The sequence below is a fragment of the Haliaeetus albicilla genome, chromosome 18 (genome assembly GCF_947461875.1).
Source record: "Haliaeetus albicilla chromosome 18, bHalAlb1.1, whole genome shotgun sequence".
NCBI lineage: Eukaryota > Metazoa > Chordata > Aves > Accipitriformes > Accipitridae > Haliaeetus > Haliaeetus albicilla.
This window is the reverse complement of record NC_091500.1, coordinates 20,428,501-20,442,747: the sequence shown is the minus strand read 5'-3', so window position 1 is coordinate 20,442,747 and position 14,247 is coordinate 20,428,501. Positions and strand designations below refer to the sequence as shown.

Below are 14,247 nucleotides of genomic sequence, written 5' to 3'. Positions count from 1 at the left end.
GAAAGAAATATAGCCATTATGACTACAACAAAATGTAAACTTTTCAAAATTATTTTAATGATATCTGATCATTGTTTCAGAAAGACTTTCAGGAAAGAACTACTTTCTTATTTTAGAGGGGGAGGGTTAAAGTGGAATTAAAATCTGGTGAGTCAAGCACCAAATGGATGATGATATAGAGTGAATGGCCGTGATACCCAGAAGATGAGAGGGTATTTGGTTTTTATTGGAGATTTAAACGGTAAAATAGTGTTATAGCTCAATTTTGCCTATCCCTCATAACAAAAGAAAAAACCAAGCATCAGGTAAGAAAAACAAAAATAGAAATTATGTAGAGCTGTAAAAATGGCCAAGCTGAGACAAAAGGCTCTGCGAGCAGACTCAATTTGAAAGGAATCCCCCTGGGGCATAAATATACATCAGAAAAATGATTAATGTATCTTGAAATGCTGGAACTGTAAGAGCACTGCCAAAGTTGCCCTTCAGCTGGGCACACTAGTCCTGTGGCAAATTTAAATGGTATTTTTTTAATTAAAGTTGCTTAGTCAGCAAAGAAACTCTGTGGGTGGGCTTCTCACATGTGCTAATGAGCTTTGACCTGCATCATCACTGAACAGGGAAAGAGGTTTGGCTCTTGCCCAGTGATGCAACAACTATTTAAAAATCTCTCACGTATTCCTTGGTGAGTGAGGAAGCACTGCAGCAAATTACAAGATTTTCAGGTGGCCCTAGCACTAAGTTTTGGGGAAGGAGTGTGCATTTAATGGGGCACCACTGAGTGCCCCAGGAGCTGGGTGCTGGCTACTGCCAAGTTTACCAGCCTCTCTCCGGTCCTCGGACTGCACACAACAGGACAGATGACCTGAAGACCAGTGGATTTACTGGGCAGTTGAATAGGGCATTTATTGTGAAGGAGAAAATGGGCTGAGACTTCCCTGTGCAGAAATAGGTGTATCTCTAGCTACATACCTCTTATCAGTGCTCTTGAGCAGCTCAAAATTTCAAGTGATCTATTGAGTGACCAGTTGCTGCTCACTTAGGCACTTAAAATGAAGCACAGTTTCTTTAGGCACTTGTATAGACAGCAGAGAAAAAAAAGGTATTTCAAGAGGAAAATTCATCCCACCTCAAATCTAAAAAGCCATCCAGTCATCTCTGCTTTTTTATGGGCTACGCCTGCAGTGAGGACAGGCTTATAACCAGAGAGCTTCTGCTAAGTGCCTGAAATCAAGGAGATGTAACATTGCAAGCACCTGTACAAATTACTGTCTGCTATCATTTGTCAGGTCTGCTCAGCAAAATGATTTTTCTTGTTTATGTTGTGCAGTCTGCTTTTTCTGATATGAATTTCATATTATTTTCTCCTTGACTTTCCCAAGGTAAGTAAACCTCTTAAGTCCTTTTAGATTAGCTCTCTGTTAGGAGCATTCCAATTTAATAGACTGTACATCTGATTAAAATACTATTCCATCCTTCTTCCAGCTCGTAATGAAGAGAGCTGGCAGAACTACCCACAGTCAAAGGGCGTAACTCTTTCAACAATTAGGCTCTGCATTTAGTCATTTCTGACTTTTGCCAAATTTTAAACTGATCTGACTGAAATCTTCCATGGTAGCTGTCTGGCCATTTTTTTTCAAAACGTCATAGGAAAAAAATTTCCATTTCTCAGAATATATTTGTATACCATTGTTTTGTCCATATACCTTGTTTTGTCCATACTGAGGGGAAAAAAAAAAGCCCCAATAGTTCAGTGAATATCTCTAATTGTCTGTGAATTGGAGCAAGACTTAACATTTCACGGCATATTGCTCTGAGTTTAGAGATGCATTCTGCTGTCCTCATGAAAACAAATGTAGATTTGGCAGAGTTATAAGCTTCTGACAGACTGTCATTTGGACATGCTCCGTAGATGTGAGTTAGTGTTTGGCTGCCAGACCCTCCACGTACATTGTGTGTATGACAACTGGGAGCACCTTCTCTGCCATCAGCCCTGTTCAGGGCTGCAGGGCCCGGAGTTGAAGGCTGCTTGCTGGAAGCAACACCAGTGAGATCGCCTGTCCTGTTCTGCCAGCACTCAGGAGAAGATACCTGATGGCCAGCTACCTCAAACGCTCAGGACTGAGAAGTGCAGAAGTAAGAAGAAAGATTGAACAGGAGCCACAGGGACAGAGAAGGGAAGAGGGCTGCCACAGATGCAGTAGGAGAGGAGGAGGATGGGAAGAGGAAGGTGTTGAAAAGCTATTTAGAAAGACCCTTTTCCCTCGAGCTTATGAGTCAACACAAAGTTCCTAAGTAAAAAAATCCTTTGTACTGCAGGACCCACCTCACAGATTTTAGTTTAATATTTTTCTTCTATATGTATATTATTATTACATTTAATTGCCATGTTTCTCTCTTTGCCTTCTTGGAAATGTCAGCACATTTGCATGTCTGTCATCTTGCAGTAATGTCACCATGATGACTCTTTTCATTGTCAATTGTAATTACTGTTAAATGCAATGAGTTTGGTTAGTTCTTCTATACTCTTAACATTGTATGACTTTCTCCTGCTAAACTGCAACGTAAAGCTTGTAGGAAAAAAATCAGAGGTGGGAAACAGCAAAATAAATCAATGGCAGGGAGGCGACAGGCAGATTAAAACAAACAAACACCCTAAAACAACTTTAAAAAACCTACCAGGGAAAAAGTGAAACAATGAGAATTAAGAGTGAAATAATTTTGACTCAAATGTGGCACTCTGTCAACTTACTGTAGCAACAAATAAATCAAAGGACAAGAGTTGACTTGACAAGACACCTGGCTAGAAATAGATGCAATCAAATAATTTAATGAGTTTCATATTAAAAGCTTCTTACAAATCTGGAGTTTGACAGTATTCACGTTTCATAAATAGATAAATGGAAGAACAAGAAAAATTTCCTCTCTGCAAAGTTTTTACCATTTTCAACATTACCTTCAACGTAGCATAGGAGCACCTTTCAAGAGTGCTTTTTAACCTTTGGTTCCCTACAGATATAATTGCCAGATATAATTGGACCACAAATTCCTCACGAACATGGTATTTCGGAAGTCTAGAGCACCCTGAGAATTCATGGCAGTTTGGATTCTTTGTGTTTTAAAGGATGCTTGCAGTTGGCTTAACTGTGAGCTTCTGAGTCTGCTCAAAACCAAGAGAGAAGCATACCAGAGATGGAAAAGTGGACAAATACCTGTTGAGAACTACAAGGGCATTGCCAGGGCATGCAGAGATGCAGTTAGAAAAGCAAAAGCTCATCTCGAGTTGAAATTGGCCAGAGATGTCAAAAACTACAAAAATGGTTCTTCAGGTACGTAAACAAGAAGCAGAAACAGAAGGAAAATACTGGCCTACTGTTAAACAGGAGAGGTGAATTAGTCACCAACAACACTGAAAAGGCAGAGGTTCTCAACACTTTCTTCACCTCGGTCTTTACCAGCACTGTTGGGCCCCAGGCCTTGGGAACAGAAATCCAGATTGATGCCAACACAGACCTACCATCAGTGAAGGAAGGGTTGGTATGTGAGCTATTACAGGAGCTTGACCCCTACAAATCAATGGGCCCTGACAATATCCACCCAAAGGTGTTAAGAGAGCTGGCTGACCTTGTTGCGAGGCCACTCTCTATAATCTTTGAGAAGTCATGGAGACCGGGGGACATCTCAGAAGACTGGAAGAAGGCTAATGTCACCCCCATCTACAAGAAGGGCTTAAAGGAGGATCCAGGAAATTACAGGCCCACCAGTCTTACTTCAGTTCCTGGGAAAGTTATGCAACGAATCCTCCTGAGGGCTATCACAAGTCAAATGAAGCACGTGATTAGGAAAAGCCAGCATGGATTCACCATCAAATGATTGGGAAAAGCCAGCACGGATTCACCAAGGGCAAATCGTGCTTGACGAACCTGATGGCCTTCTACGACAAAGTAACCTGCTCCGTTGATGTGGGGCGAGCAGTGGACATTGTCTACCTGGATTTCTCCAAGGCTTTCGATAGTTTCCCACAGCCTCCTCCTAGAAATGCTGATGTGTCACAGTCTAGACAAGTGGTCTGTGCAGAGGGTGGGGAACTGGCTGACAGGCTGCACCCAGAGGGTGCTGGTAAATAGCTCCTTTTCAAACTGGTAATCTGTCACAAGTGGGTCCCCCAGGAATTGATATTGGGCCCAATGCTGTTTAATAACTTCATAAGTGATCTGGATGATGGGATCAAGTGTACCCTGATGAAGTTTGCTGGTGATACCAAACTGGGTGGGGAAGTGGACACTTTGGAAGGGAGAGCCACCCTGCAGGAAGATCTGGATAGGCTGGAAGTGGGCTAACAAGAACCTTATGAAGTTCAACAAAGACAAATATAAGGTCTTGCACCTCAGAAAACGTAATCCAGGAGTGCAGCACAGGCTGGGATCTACCCGGCTGGAGAGCAGCTCTGTGGAAGGGGACCTGGGGGTCCTGGTGGACAACCAGCTCAACATGAGTGAACAGTGTGCTGCTGCAGCAAAGAAAGCCAATGGGATGCTGGGTTCCATCAACAAGGGCATCACCAGCAGAGATAAAGAAGCCGTTATCGCACTCTACTCAGTGCTTGTGAGGCCACACCTGGAATACTGTGTTCAGTTTTGGTCCCTGCTAGACAAAAAAGATGTGGACAGGCTGGAGAGGGTCTACAGAAGGGTCACAAAGATGATCAAAGGACTGGGAAGCCTGCCATGTGAGGAAGGGCTGAGAGAACAGGGTTTGTGAGCCTTGCAAAGAGAAGGCTTAGGGGAGACCTTATCACCATGTTCCAATATTTAAAGGGTGGCTACAAAGATGGAGACTCCCTTTTTACAAGGAGACACATGGAAAAGATGAGGGATAATGGGTACAAATTACTCCTGGGGAGATTCTGATTGGACACAAGAGGAATATTTTTGACAATGAGAACAATCAAGCATTGGAAAAATCTCCCCAGGAAAGTGGTGGATTCCCCAACATTGGACAATTTTAAGATGCTGCTGGACAGGGTGCTGGGCCATCTTGTCTAGACCATGTTTCTGCCAAGAAAGGTTGGACCCGATGATCCTCAAGGTCCCTTCCAACCTGGCATTCTATGATTCTATGAATTACTTTTTTGTTGTTTTTACACAAGGTATTTTACCATGACATATCCAATTTTTGCACTGTGGTTCACAGCACTGAACCACAGTATTAATATGCACCTTCTGATATCTTTGATTTGCATTAGTCCATAGTGAACCTTGCATCATATATCTATATATATAGATATATGTATATATGGAGTCTCAGATCTGATATAACTTTATATTTAATAGAGCTTCTAAGTTTTCCTCTCTGCATTTATTTGCGAATATCAGAAAACTTTTTTTAAAATTCAGGTTTTATTTCAAATAAGCTTCCTATCCTGCTGAAAAGCTGACACTTACTAGGAACCAATTACCTCCATTTAAATTCTGGGCACTTTCATTTCTCCATGAACTGAAAGGAGTAGCTGGCATTTAGTATCTCAGACAACTTAGTGTAATGTAAGTCCTGCTGTCATATCTATAGGCCTCACACAACACTGCATCAACACAAAGGCAAGCTCAAATAACGGAGGTTGCAAGCCTATGTACAAAACATAAAAATCAGAATAATCTGAGGCCTTCTCACACCCTTTGTAACCATATAGCTAATTTATAAAAGACTTATTCACTGAACAAATGCTAAGTATTTTTATGTTTTTAAATGCTGAAGCTGAGAAATGCTGACGCTAAGAAAGGATGTGACTTCAGGCAAAGATTGAAAGCTCTACAGTAATTTAGGAGCCACTAGCAGCCACTAGCACATGTTTGCAGATGCAAAGCATCTGGTTTATAGAGCTGCTTCCCCTTTGGCACTCTGCATGTGAACACCCACCCCAGATAAACCCTGGGGTGAGATGCTGTTCTATGGGCACAGGCTCAAGCTGCAGCCCTGAGCACCAAGAGGTTTGACCGTAGGTGGCACTTGCAAACCTTCCCTTCAGGAGCTGAGGTCGATGACACAGGTTTTTTAGAGAGTATCTATTTCTAGCAAAGCATATTTCATGAGAAAAAGGATCTGCGCATGGAAATCTACATCTCCATCCTTCTTCCCTCACATTTATCATCTCCTGAATGCTTTGAGTGTTTGGGAGCTCAGAGGTTCTCTGAGGATCTGTGTGAGCGCTGGTATCTGCCTGCTTCTAGCAAGCAGCTGCAGAGGGCAGCTCCTGTCCTGAATTTTTATCTTTTCTTCTTTTCCTAATCCTCCTGTTCCCAGGCTTAGCAATGCAGCTGTGCAGCTCAGAGCTGTGACCAACGTAGAATTTTTGGAGGAAACAACACTGGCAGTGCTCCTTCACCTCAGGATGTGCACATGAGGTGACGGCTGAACTGCATGCACTGCTATTACCTTCCTGCAGGCTTTCTGATGGCCTTACCATTAACTAAGCCTTCCTACACATAAAGTGGATAGCCCATAACTATCATATGTAAACACCTCACAATTTCTATATACATTCCTTCAGAAGGGAAAAGGCACTGGATGATATCCATTACTTTCAGTAATTTCTAGACATTTTGCAAACACAGTGGAATTCCCTTGCTGCTTAAATACAGATCCTATTCTATAAACCTGTTTATGGATCTTGGAGTCCCACTGTCCTCAGTGAGTATATGGGTACGCTAAAGAAAAATTTCCCTTCTCCACATTTTCATCTTTATTTGGCATTAGCTTGTAAATGGGGAGAATACTTATAATTTCATCATCTCTTGTATATTATAGCTCTACTAGCATATGTTTTTGTACTGGTTTTGGCTGGTACAGAGTTAATTTTCTTCACAGTAGCCAGTCTGAGGCTATGTTTTGGATTTGTGCTGAAAACAGTGTTGATGACACAGGGATGTTTTCGTTACTGCTGAGCAGTGCTCACACAGAGCCAAGGCCTTTTCTGCTTCTCACCCCACCCCACCAGCGAGGAGGCTGGGGGGGCACAAGGAGTTGGGAGGGGACACAGCCAGGACAGCTGACCCCGACTGACCCAAGGGATATTCCACACCATACAGTGTCATGCACAGCAATAAAACCTGGGGAAAGACGGCGTAAGGGGTGACATTCAGAGATACAGCATTTGTCTTCCCAAGTCACTGTTAGGTGTGATGGAGCCCTGCTTTCCTGGAGATGGCTGAACACCTGCCTGCCCATGGGAAGCGGTGAATGAATTCCTGGTTTTGCTTTGCTTGCGTGTATGGCTTTTGCTTCACCTGTTAAACTGTCTTTGTCTCAACCCACAAGTTTTCTCACTTTCACCCTTCAGATTCTCTCCCCCATCCTGCTGGGAGTGAGTGAGTGAGCAGCTGTGTGGGGCTGAGCTGCCTACTGGGGTTAAACCACAACAGTTTTACACAGTAAAGGGAATTTAAAAGCTACATTACTGTGTTTGATATGGGTGACCACTGATTTAAATACAAGTGGGCAGGAGATGGGAACAAGAACATTGTTTTATATCTGAAAAGGCATTTCTGCATGTACTTTCCACTGAAGTCAGCACAAGCACATTTCCCCTTCTGTGCTAAGGAGCAGGGTTGCTAAATGCAAGTATATTCTAAGTCCTCACTGATCACAGTATTAGAAATGATGCCATCCAGAAAAACCTTCCTAAATCAAATATGAGGATGTAAGGGCCTGTTCAAGAACCAAACTGGAAAGCTACAGTATAATAACCAATTTACATTTCATTATAACCTATTTAATTTACCTATCTACTGACTCCATGCTTACATGCCTTCCAATTAATTTTCATATTGCTGATAGGTCACCTAATTTCACACTGGCCTCTCTTGCTAGCACAGGCTCCATTTTGAAGCATAGCACTCCTAATCCTATGCTTCAAGTCCCTCCTGATAACCCTCTGTTGCCATTCTTTCCTTTGTAAACTCCTTGACAAAATAAAACTATTCATAGGAATTTCTGCAGACAGGCACGGAAAACATTAAAAAACCAGATAGCTCTGTTGGTGCCTTTGTTCACAGGATTCAAAATTTACTGAAATTTGTGACTTTTTCACTTCAGAAGCATGCATATAGTTAAATTACAGACTACATGATACCAGTTGGAGCAGGTTTTTAACTAAGTACTGATTTACCAGCCCTTGTGGATCAAATCCAGGGTCCCTTGATATCAGTGGAATGACATGTGTACAAGATGCAACAGCAGCTCTTAGAAATCTTTGCCTCAGAAACCCCTCTCTCTCTATATATATGTATATATTTAATTAATTCAACAGTTGGCATCATTTTCACAAGCCAGTCTGCTGTTCCAGTTTCCAGAGTATTACAGCTGCTTGGATAATAGCGTATTAACAGCTGTCTACAAATGGCAGAATATAAATTCTCAAATAACACATTAAGAACAACTACACATGCAATTAATATATATGCTTAGAGAAGTCTGCTAATAGTAATAATTTGTAATAGTACAAAAAAATATTTGTACTGGGGAAGAAAAATCACCTATTAAGAGAGAAGTGAGTTGTTCTGGCGAAAACGAAGACTTTTAGCTACTGCTTCCCTAGTAGCTTTTACTGATTCGGTTAATGGCCATAGCCCTGCTCTCTCCCCACACATGCTGAACACAGCTATACCTGCAAAAGACTGTACATAAGCCTAGTCTCAGTGTGTAACTGTCATAGCATTGCTTCTCTTCAGAAGGTGGCATTTTGAGATTTACAGCCATAGCTGTACAGCAAAATGTTGTTAGAGGTAGAAGATGAGACCACAGCCTATTAAACCGGATACACTAAAAGAGAGGGGGTATTTCATCCTTAGGTAAGGAAATGCATAGTCTATAATTTAGGTGGGATTGAACTCCAGATTAGGACACCTACGTTTAAATGTCTGCATGGGAACTATGTGTCAAAGCTGCCAGGGAGCTCTGGGGCCCATTCATTTAACAAAGCTAGCACCCTTCCAGATCCCCTGCAAAGCATGTTCAGCTCTTAGCTGTCATAATCAAAGAATGGGAGGGTCTCACAAACCTTCAGTTATTTTTGCCAACCCAGTAGGGCCATCTTGCATGCCCTATGAAGAGTTCACATGGCATACAGTACCTATTTGTAAGCAGGGGAATCCCACTCCCCATTGAAGCACCCAGTGACATGTAGGGTACAACTCAGATTAGGAAACGTGTCTACTTCACCAAGTGAAGTGAACAACTCTCCATTCACTCCATTCACTGGAAGAGGAGTAAATGCATCTTGTTCACCTACAAGCAGATTCTTAAGGTAGGTGAAGTGTGCTGAAGTTCAGTCCTATGTGCAGAGTTTGATTCAGTTGGCCATATTGTATACGAAATGTCATTTGAGACGATGTATCATTAAGGTTGATAAATACGACACTGGACCTACCTTTCTGAGCAACAGCTGGAGGCCACGTAAATTATCCTAAAGCATCTAAAATGGCTCCAAGTGCTTTTTTTTGTGTGAGCAAATGAACTAAGCCCTTTTAACAGCATCTTAAGAATTCTGCAAGAATTAATCATATTTTAAAAATAATATGGCTTGTTACTGATATTGCCGTAGCTTATGGAAGCTTCAAGAAATTGTTAAGCTTGCTCACGACTTAGAATATCAGCACTTTGTTACATCAAGACAATCAAGTAAGATCAGTCTACTTCAGTCAGTCTTTTTAAGCAACCTTTCATCTTCTGGTGCTCTCCTCTAAGAATGGACCCTTTTGCCCAAAAACTGGTCTTATAAGGTAAGCCTTTTACATGTCTCAGTTCCTGCTTAAGATAATGGTACTCAAGAAATCACATGGCTCCTATGAGGCTAAATGCCATATTTAGGTTTCTCCACTGCAAAAAAAAAAAGAATTTAAATTTTATTCTGTTTTTTTCATGAAAACTTTTCTATTAAAAAAAACTCCTCTAGGTACCATTTTCTCCTTAATTTTGAAGAACAATTAAATTTAGTGTCAATACATTCCTTTTAGAATTTTGTTGCAAGAATTTTCTCCTTGAAAATGTAAATATGATGTAAATACTCCTTGAAAGCAATCTCCTAGTAATTATATTGTACCTTTCAACTAAATGGAAAATAATTTCAAAATTTTAATGACAGATTTCTATGAGTTAACTATATGTAACACCATTATGAAGAAAGCTAAACTGAAACATGAACACTAATACTGATATTGTACTGAAAGTCAGAAACCTAAATCGACGTGTCGACATCTGCACCAATGGTCAGGGCTTTTGCATCTGCCACTCCCTAAAGCCTATGGGAGCTGCGGGCTGTGTAATATGTTTGACCACTTAGGTAGCACCTCACGTCATGGACCAGAATCCCTTCATGATAGGTACCATACAAACACCGAGTAGAAAACCAGCTCTGAACCTAAATGATAAATAGGAACTATGTGCACAAAGTCTGGAGAGGTTGCAGTAAGGGTGAGGCTTTTGAATTAAGCTATAAAGGATTGTCAGAGAAACAATCAAAGGAAATAGTTACAGGCAAGAGAAGGAAGAAGTACACTTTTCACCTCTATATCTAGAACTGACTACAAAACAGGATTAGGTTGGTTTAGTTAACTAAAAGGTACAGAAGTTCAACTGAGGTCTGCCTGGAGAAGGGTGACAAATTAGGTACATTGGCTTGACATATTTGAAGTAATAGACTTTTATATTAGTGATTATATAATAAGAAATTTGCTCCGGCATTATAGTCATGTTCAGGCTGAGATTCCCACCCAAAGCTCTGAGAATACCCTTGCTTCCTCGTAACCTAGTATCTAAAATGGCAGCAAGATTTATCCCTAATAGACTGGCCACTTTCTCTTCATTAATCTCTTAAAAGCTATGAAAAATGTCATCACTGAAGTTCTCTTATTTTTGCTAAGTTTATGAAATTTTGAGCAAACATTTTCATTACCAAATGAATCAAAGTACTTTGGTTTTATGGAACTGGTTCCTTAAATTCTTTAGTTCCATGCTCTGATGTTTGGGAATCAACAATGCATTTGACATCTCTGAAAATCAGGGGGATTCAGATGTGTATTACAAAATCTATCCTTAGGTAATTTGTCCAGAGTCACTCAATAAAGCAGCAGCAAATTTACACTTATTGTCATGCACACTTTTTCCCCTAAAATTTTGTGTGTATTATAGATTCAGATTCAGGTCTCTACCTGCAAGGACTTGCATCAAAAAAATCGTGTGTCTGGATTTCCAGTTATCTACAAAAATATGTAGGAAGATTATTTTTCAAAGTAATAATGAAATTCAAAAGGAACAGAGAAATGCCATGACAAAAAGCTGTATTTCAAATCTTGCTAATCTAATTTAAAGAATAAGCGTAAGTGAAAAATATAAGCCATAGTTACTCACCTACGATGAGTAAGAAAACTACCACTGACATGTCCTGAGCCATCACATCCTGGGGTTGGACATGACATTCCTTCCGTCTTCACTGACTTCCAAGAGAACTGTGAGCCATTTAGGTATCCATCCTTTTGCCTTTTGGCAGCTAGAGGACACCCTGACGCACTGCGATGGGATGCATATTTTCCAGTTATATGACCCTGACCATCACAACCAGGAACTGGACATCTGGATAGCAGATAGATGAGATAAACTTTATTGTCTTGCCATCATATACCTGGTAGCCTCTACAACAAAGTCAAAATAAACCCGACATGAAAAGAAAAGAACAATCATGCACTGTGGTCTTAAAAATAGTCAAGATACCCTTTAGTGGGTAAAATTACAAGCAGAACTTTGCTAATATGAAAAAAAAAATGTTCTTTGATAAACTGCAAGGAGGCTAGCCAGTAGATGAAGTCACAGCTGTTGACATTGTGCAACTGCAACAAAAGGACTGAGATATGTATTTGAATTGCAGGTGTTCATTACAGTAAATATCACACTGGAATTGAAATGTTGGCTACTGAGCTCCACTCAGCAGGGAAATTGCCCATAAAACTCTATAAGCATAAAATCCTACTTAGTATAATCCTTGGTACATTTTATTTATGGGGATGGAATCTAAAGAAGACTTGTCTGAAGTCATGAAGATGTTAGGTGTAAACAGTTAGCTATGAAGTGATCATAGCACCTCATCAGAAATGCTGAGCACCTTTAACCACTCTCTGAATAGGAGAGATTATAACGAACTATGTGCTACAGCCTAGAGAGATCAACGAACGCAGTTCCGTATTCATCTGATGATTTTCCTTACTTGGGAATTCCCCCATACATTTGCCCTTTACACTTCTAAAAAACAAATACCAAGGGTTAGAAGGAACAGGTTAGAATCTTCAAAGTGAAAAATGTAAAGAAAATAATGTTTTTTCAGTATGCTGCTACGTAACACATGTCAAAACAAGGCCAGTTACTTCGCTGTTTGTCCTACACTAAAATACTGCTGCAACTCTTCACCAAGGATCCAGTCCTGAATGGTCTAAGCAGTCACTAAATCCACTGAGTTCAGTGGCCACTGGTATCAGAGCACCTTGCAAGAAGAAACTAAGACCTATAGGTAGGTATTTGTTCCTCTTACAAACTGCATAAACAGTCAGATTTGTTGCAGCAATCTGATATAAATACTCAATTCTCTATTCCCGTAACTATTTAGCATGCATGGTCTGTCTATAGCATGCAAACACATTTAAGGTTTTTTTAGGAGATAAAGATCTAGGTAATTTTTTAATTTCATGTGAAAAACATATTTAAATCTGTTTCTAAATTATAGAAGATTGTAGACCTTGGTTGAATATTGTATCCTTTGCTGAATAAATCAGCACAGATCCTTGATTTGCAGTTCACTCATAGAAATCAATGTGGTCATCTGCTCTTGGATAACTATCACACAATAACATTTATGCCTTAATAAAAAGCTGAAGATACATATGACCTTATAAAACACAGGAAGGCCCTTTGACAATATTTGTTCTCACCTAATTGGCTCTTGGTCTTCTTTGTCTTCCTTGCTTTGTGCTATCCTGATTCCACTTTTCTTTGCTCGCGGACAGCCTGAAAGACTGAGTGAAAGAAAACATTTTAAAATGCAATTTCTCATTCTTGAGTACAGTTTACAAGTGATACACGTTCCATCTGAAAAACTGGCAGAATAGGGAATTCCATCCAGTTTCCAAAATCAAAGCTCAAGTGGTTTAAGTGAGGAGAGCTGCAGCATGCAGCCACGAGGGGGAATCCGCGGATCTGTTTGTGATGCAGGACAGGACTGCAGGCACTGTGCAGCCCACACACACAGGCAGTCCCCCAGGAGCCAGGGAAAGCAGCTCTTAAACTCTCTGCCTAATAATCCCTCCAGCTGACTCAGCAGCAGCAGCGACAGCTTTAAAAGGAATAGAAGCCAGTGTTTCGGGGCTGAGAGACATTACGTCCTCTGTATGTCTGAGAAGGAAGGAAGAACAGGCTCAAAACCCAGGATCTCTTGGTAGGACTAAAAATTTCTCTAGGGACCACATTAGAAACACTACCAAACCTTCTCAACTGTCATGTAAGAATCCTATAGAATTGTTGAATAAAAACACGGCAGAGCTCAGAGCTGTACAAGGCCTTCCTGAGAAAGAGTTTAAGTGCTCAGAACTCACCCAGACAAAAAGATTTGGTAGAGACAGAATTATATGTTAGGCTAAGCAATGTTACATTTAACTGGACACTGAGAATGTTGTTTTTAACTACACAAGGTGGAAAAAGATCTATCTATTCCAAGATTTTATAAGCTCAGCTTTCCCTTTGCATATGAAGAATTCATTATAGAAACCATTTAGTAGACCTGACAGTGACTTTAATAGATATTTAAAGATTTTTTGAAGTAGTTGCTAGCCAAGGACACAAATATGTCTATCAAAAAATCATGCTTTGCCCTCTATTTAAATGTTATTTCCATCTTAACTTATCAACATTAAAAAAGAAATCCATCAGTAGAACACCACCCTCAAAAGTATTGAGATGAGAGACAAAGTAGTGTCACCAAAGAAAACTTTCAGTAGAGAAAGAAACAAAATAGAAAATTAAATTTTTGTTTTCAGCATGACAAAAGGTACTTTAGTGTTGTATAGTAGGTCCTGTCTTCAGGAAGAAGCAACAGAAACAGTGGTAGCAAAATTTTCAATTATTTTGTCTTATCAAGACCAGCGAAGACTAGACTGGGAGGAACAAGCAGAGAAAATGGTGATGCAGTCACAGACAGAATTCTGTGTTGGTAAA

At 40.4% G+C, this 14,247-nt stretch overlaps 1 protein-coding gene across 15 annotated transcripts in view; it reads right to left on the bottom strand.

Moving 5' to 3' along the window:
- Positions 1-14,247, bottom strand: part of MYT1L (myelin transcription factor 1 like) — a 314,756-nt gene that overhangs the window by 16,431 nt on the left and 284,078 nt on the right. For all 15 annotated transcript variants that reach the window (XM_069805876.1, XM_069805877.1, XM_069805880.1 and 12 more), the window contains 2 exons: positions 12,969-13,052; positions 11,401-11,622 (listed from right to left, as the gene is read on the bottom strand). In XM_069805876.1, the coding sequence (XP_069661977.1) occupies positions 11,401-11,622; positions 12,969-13,052 (306 nt within the window). The remainder of the gene's footprint in view (positions 1-11,400; positions 11,623-12,968; positions 13,053-14,247) is intronic.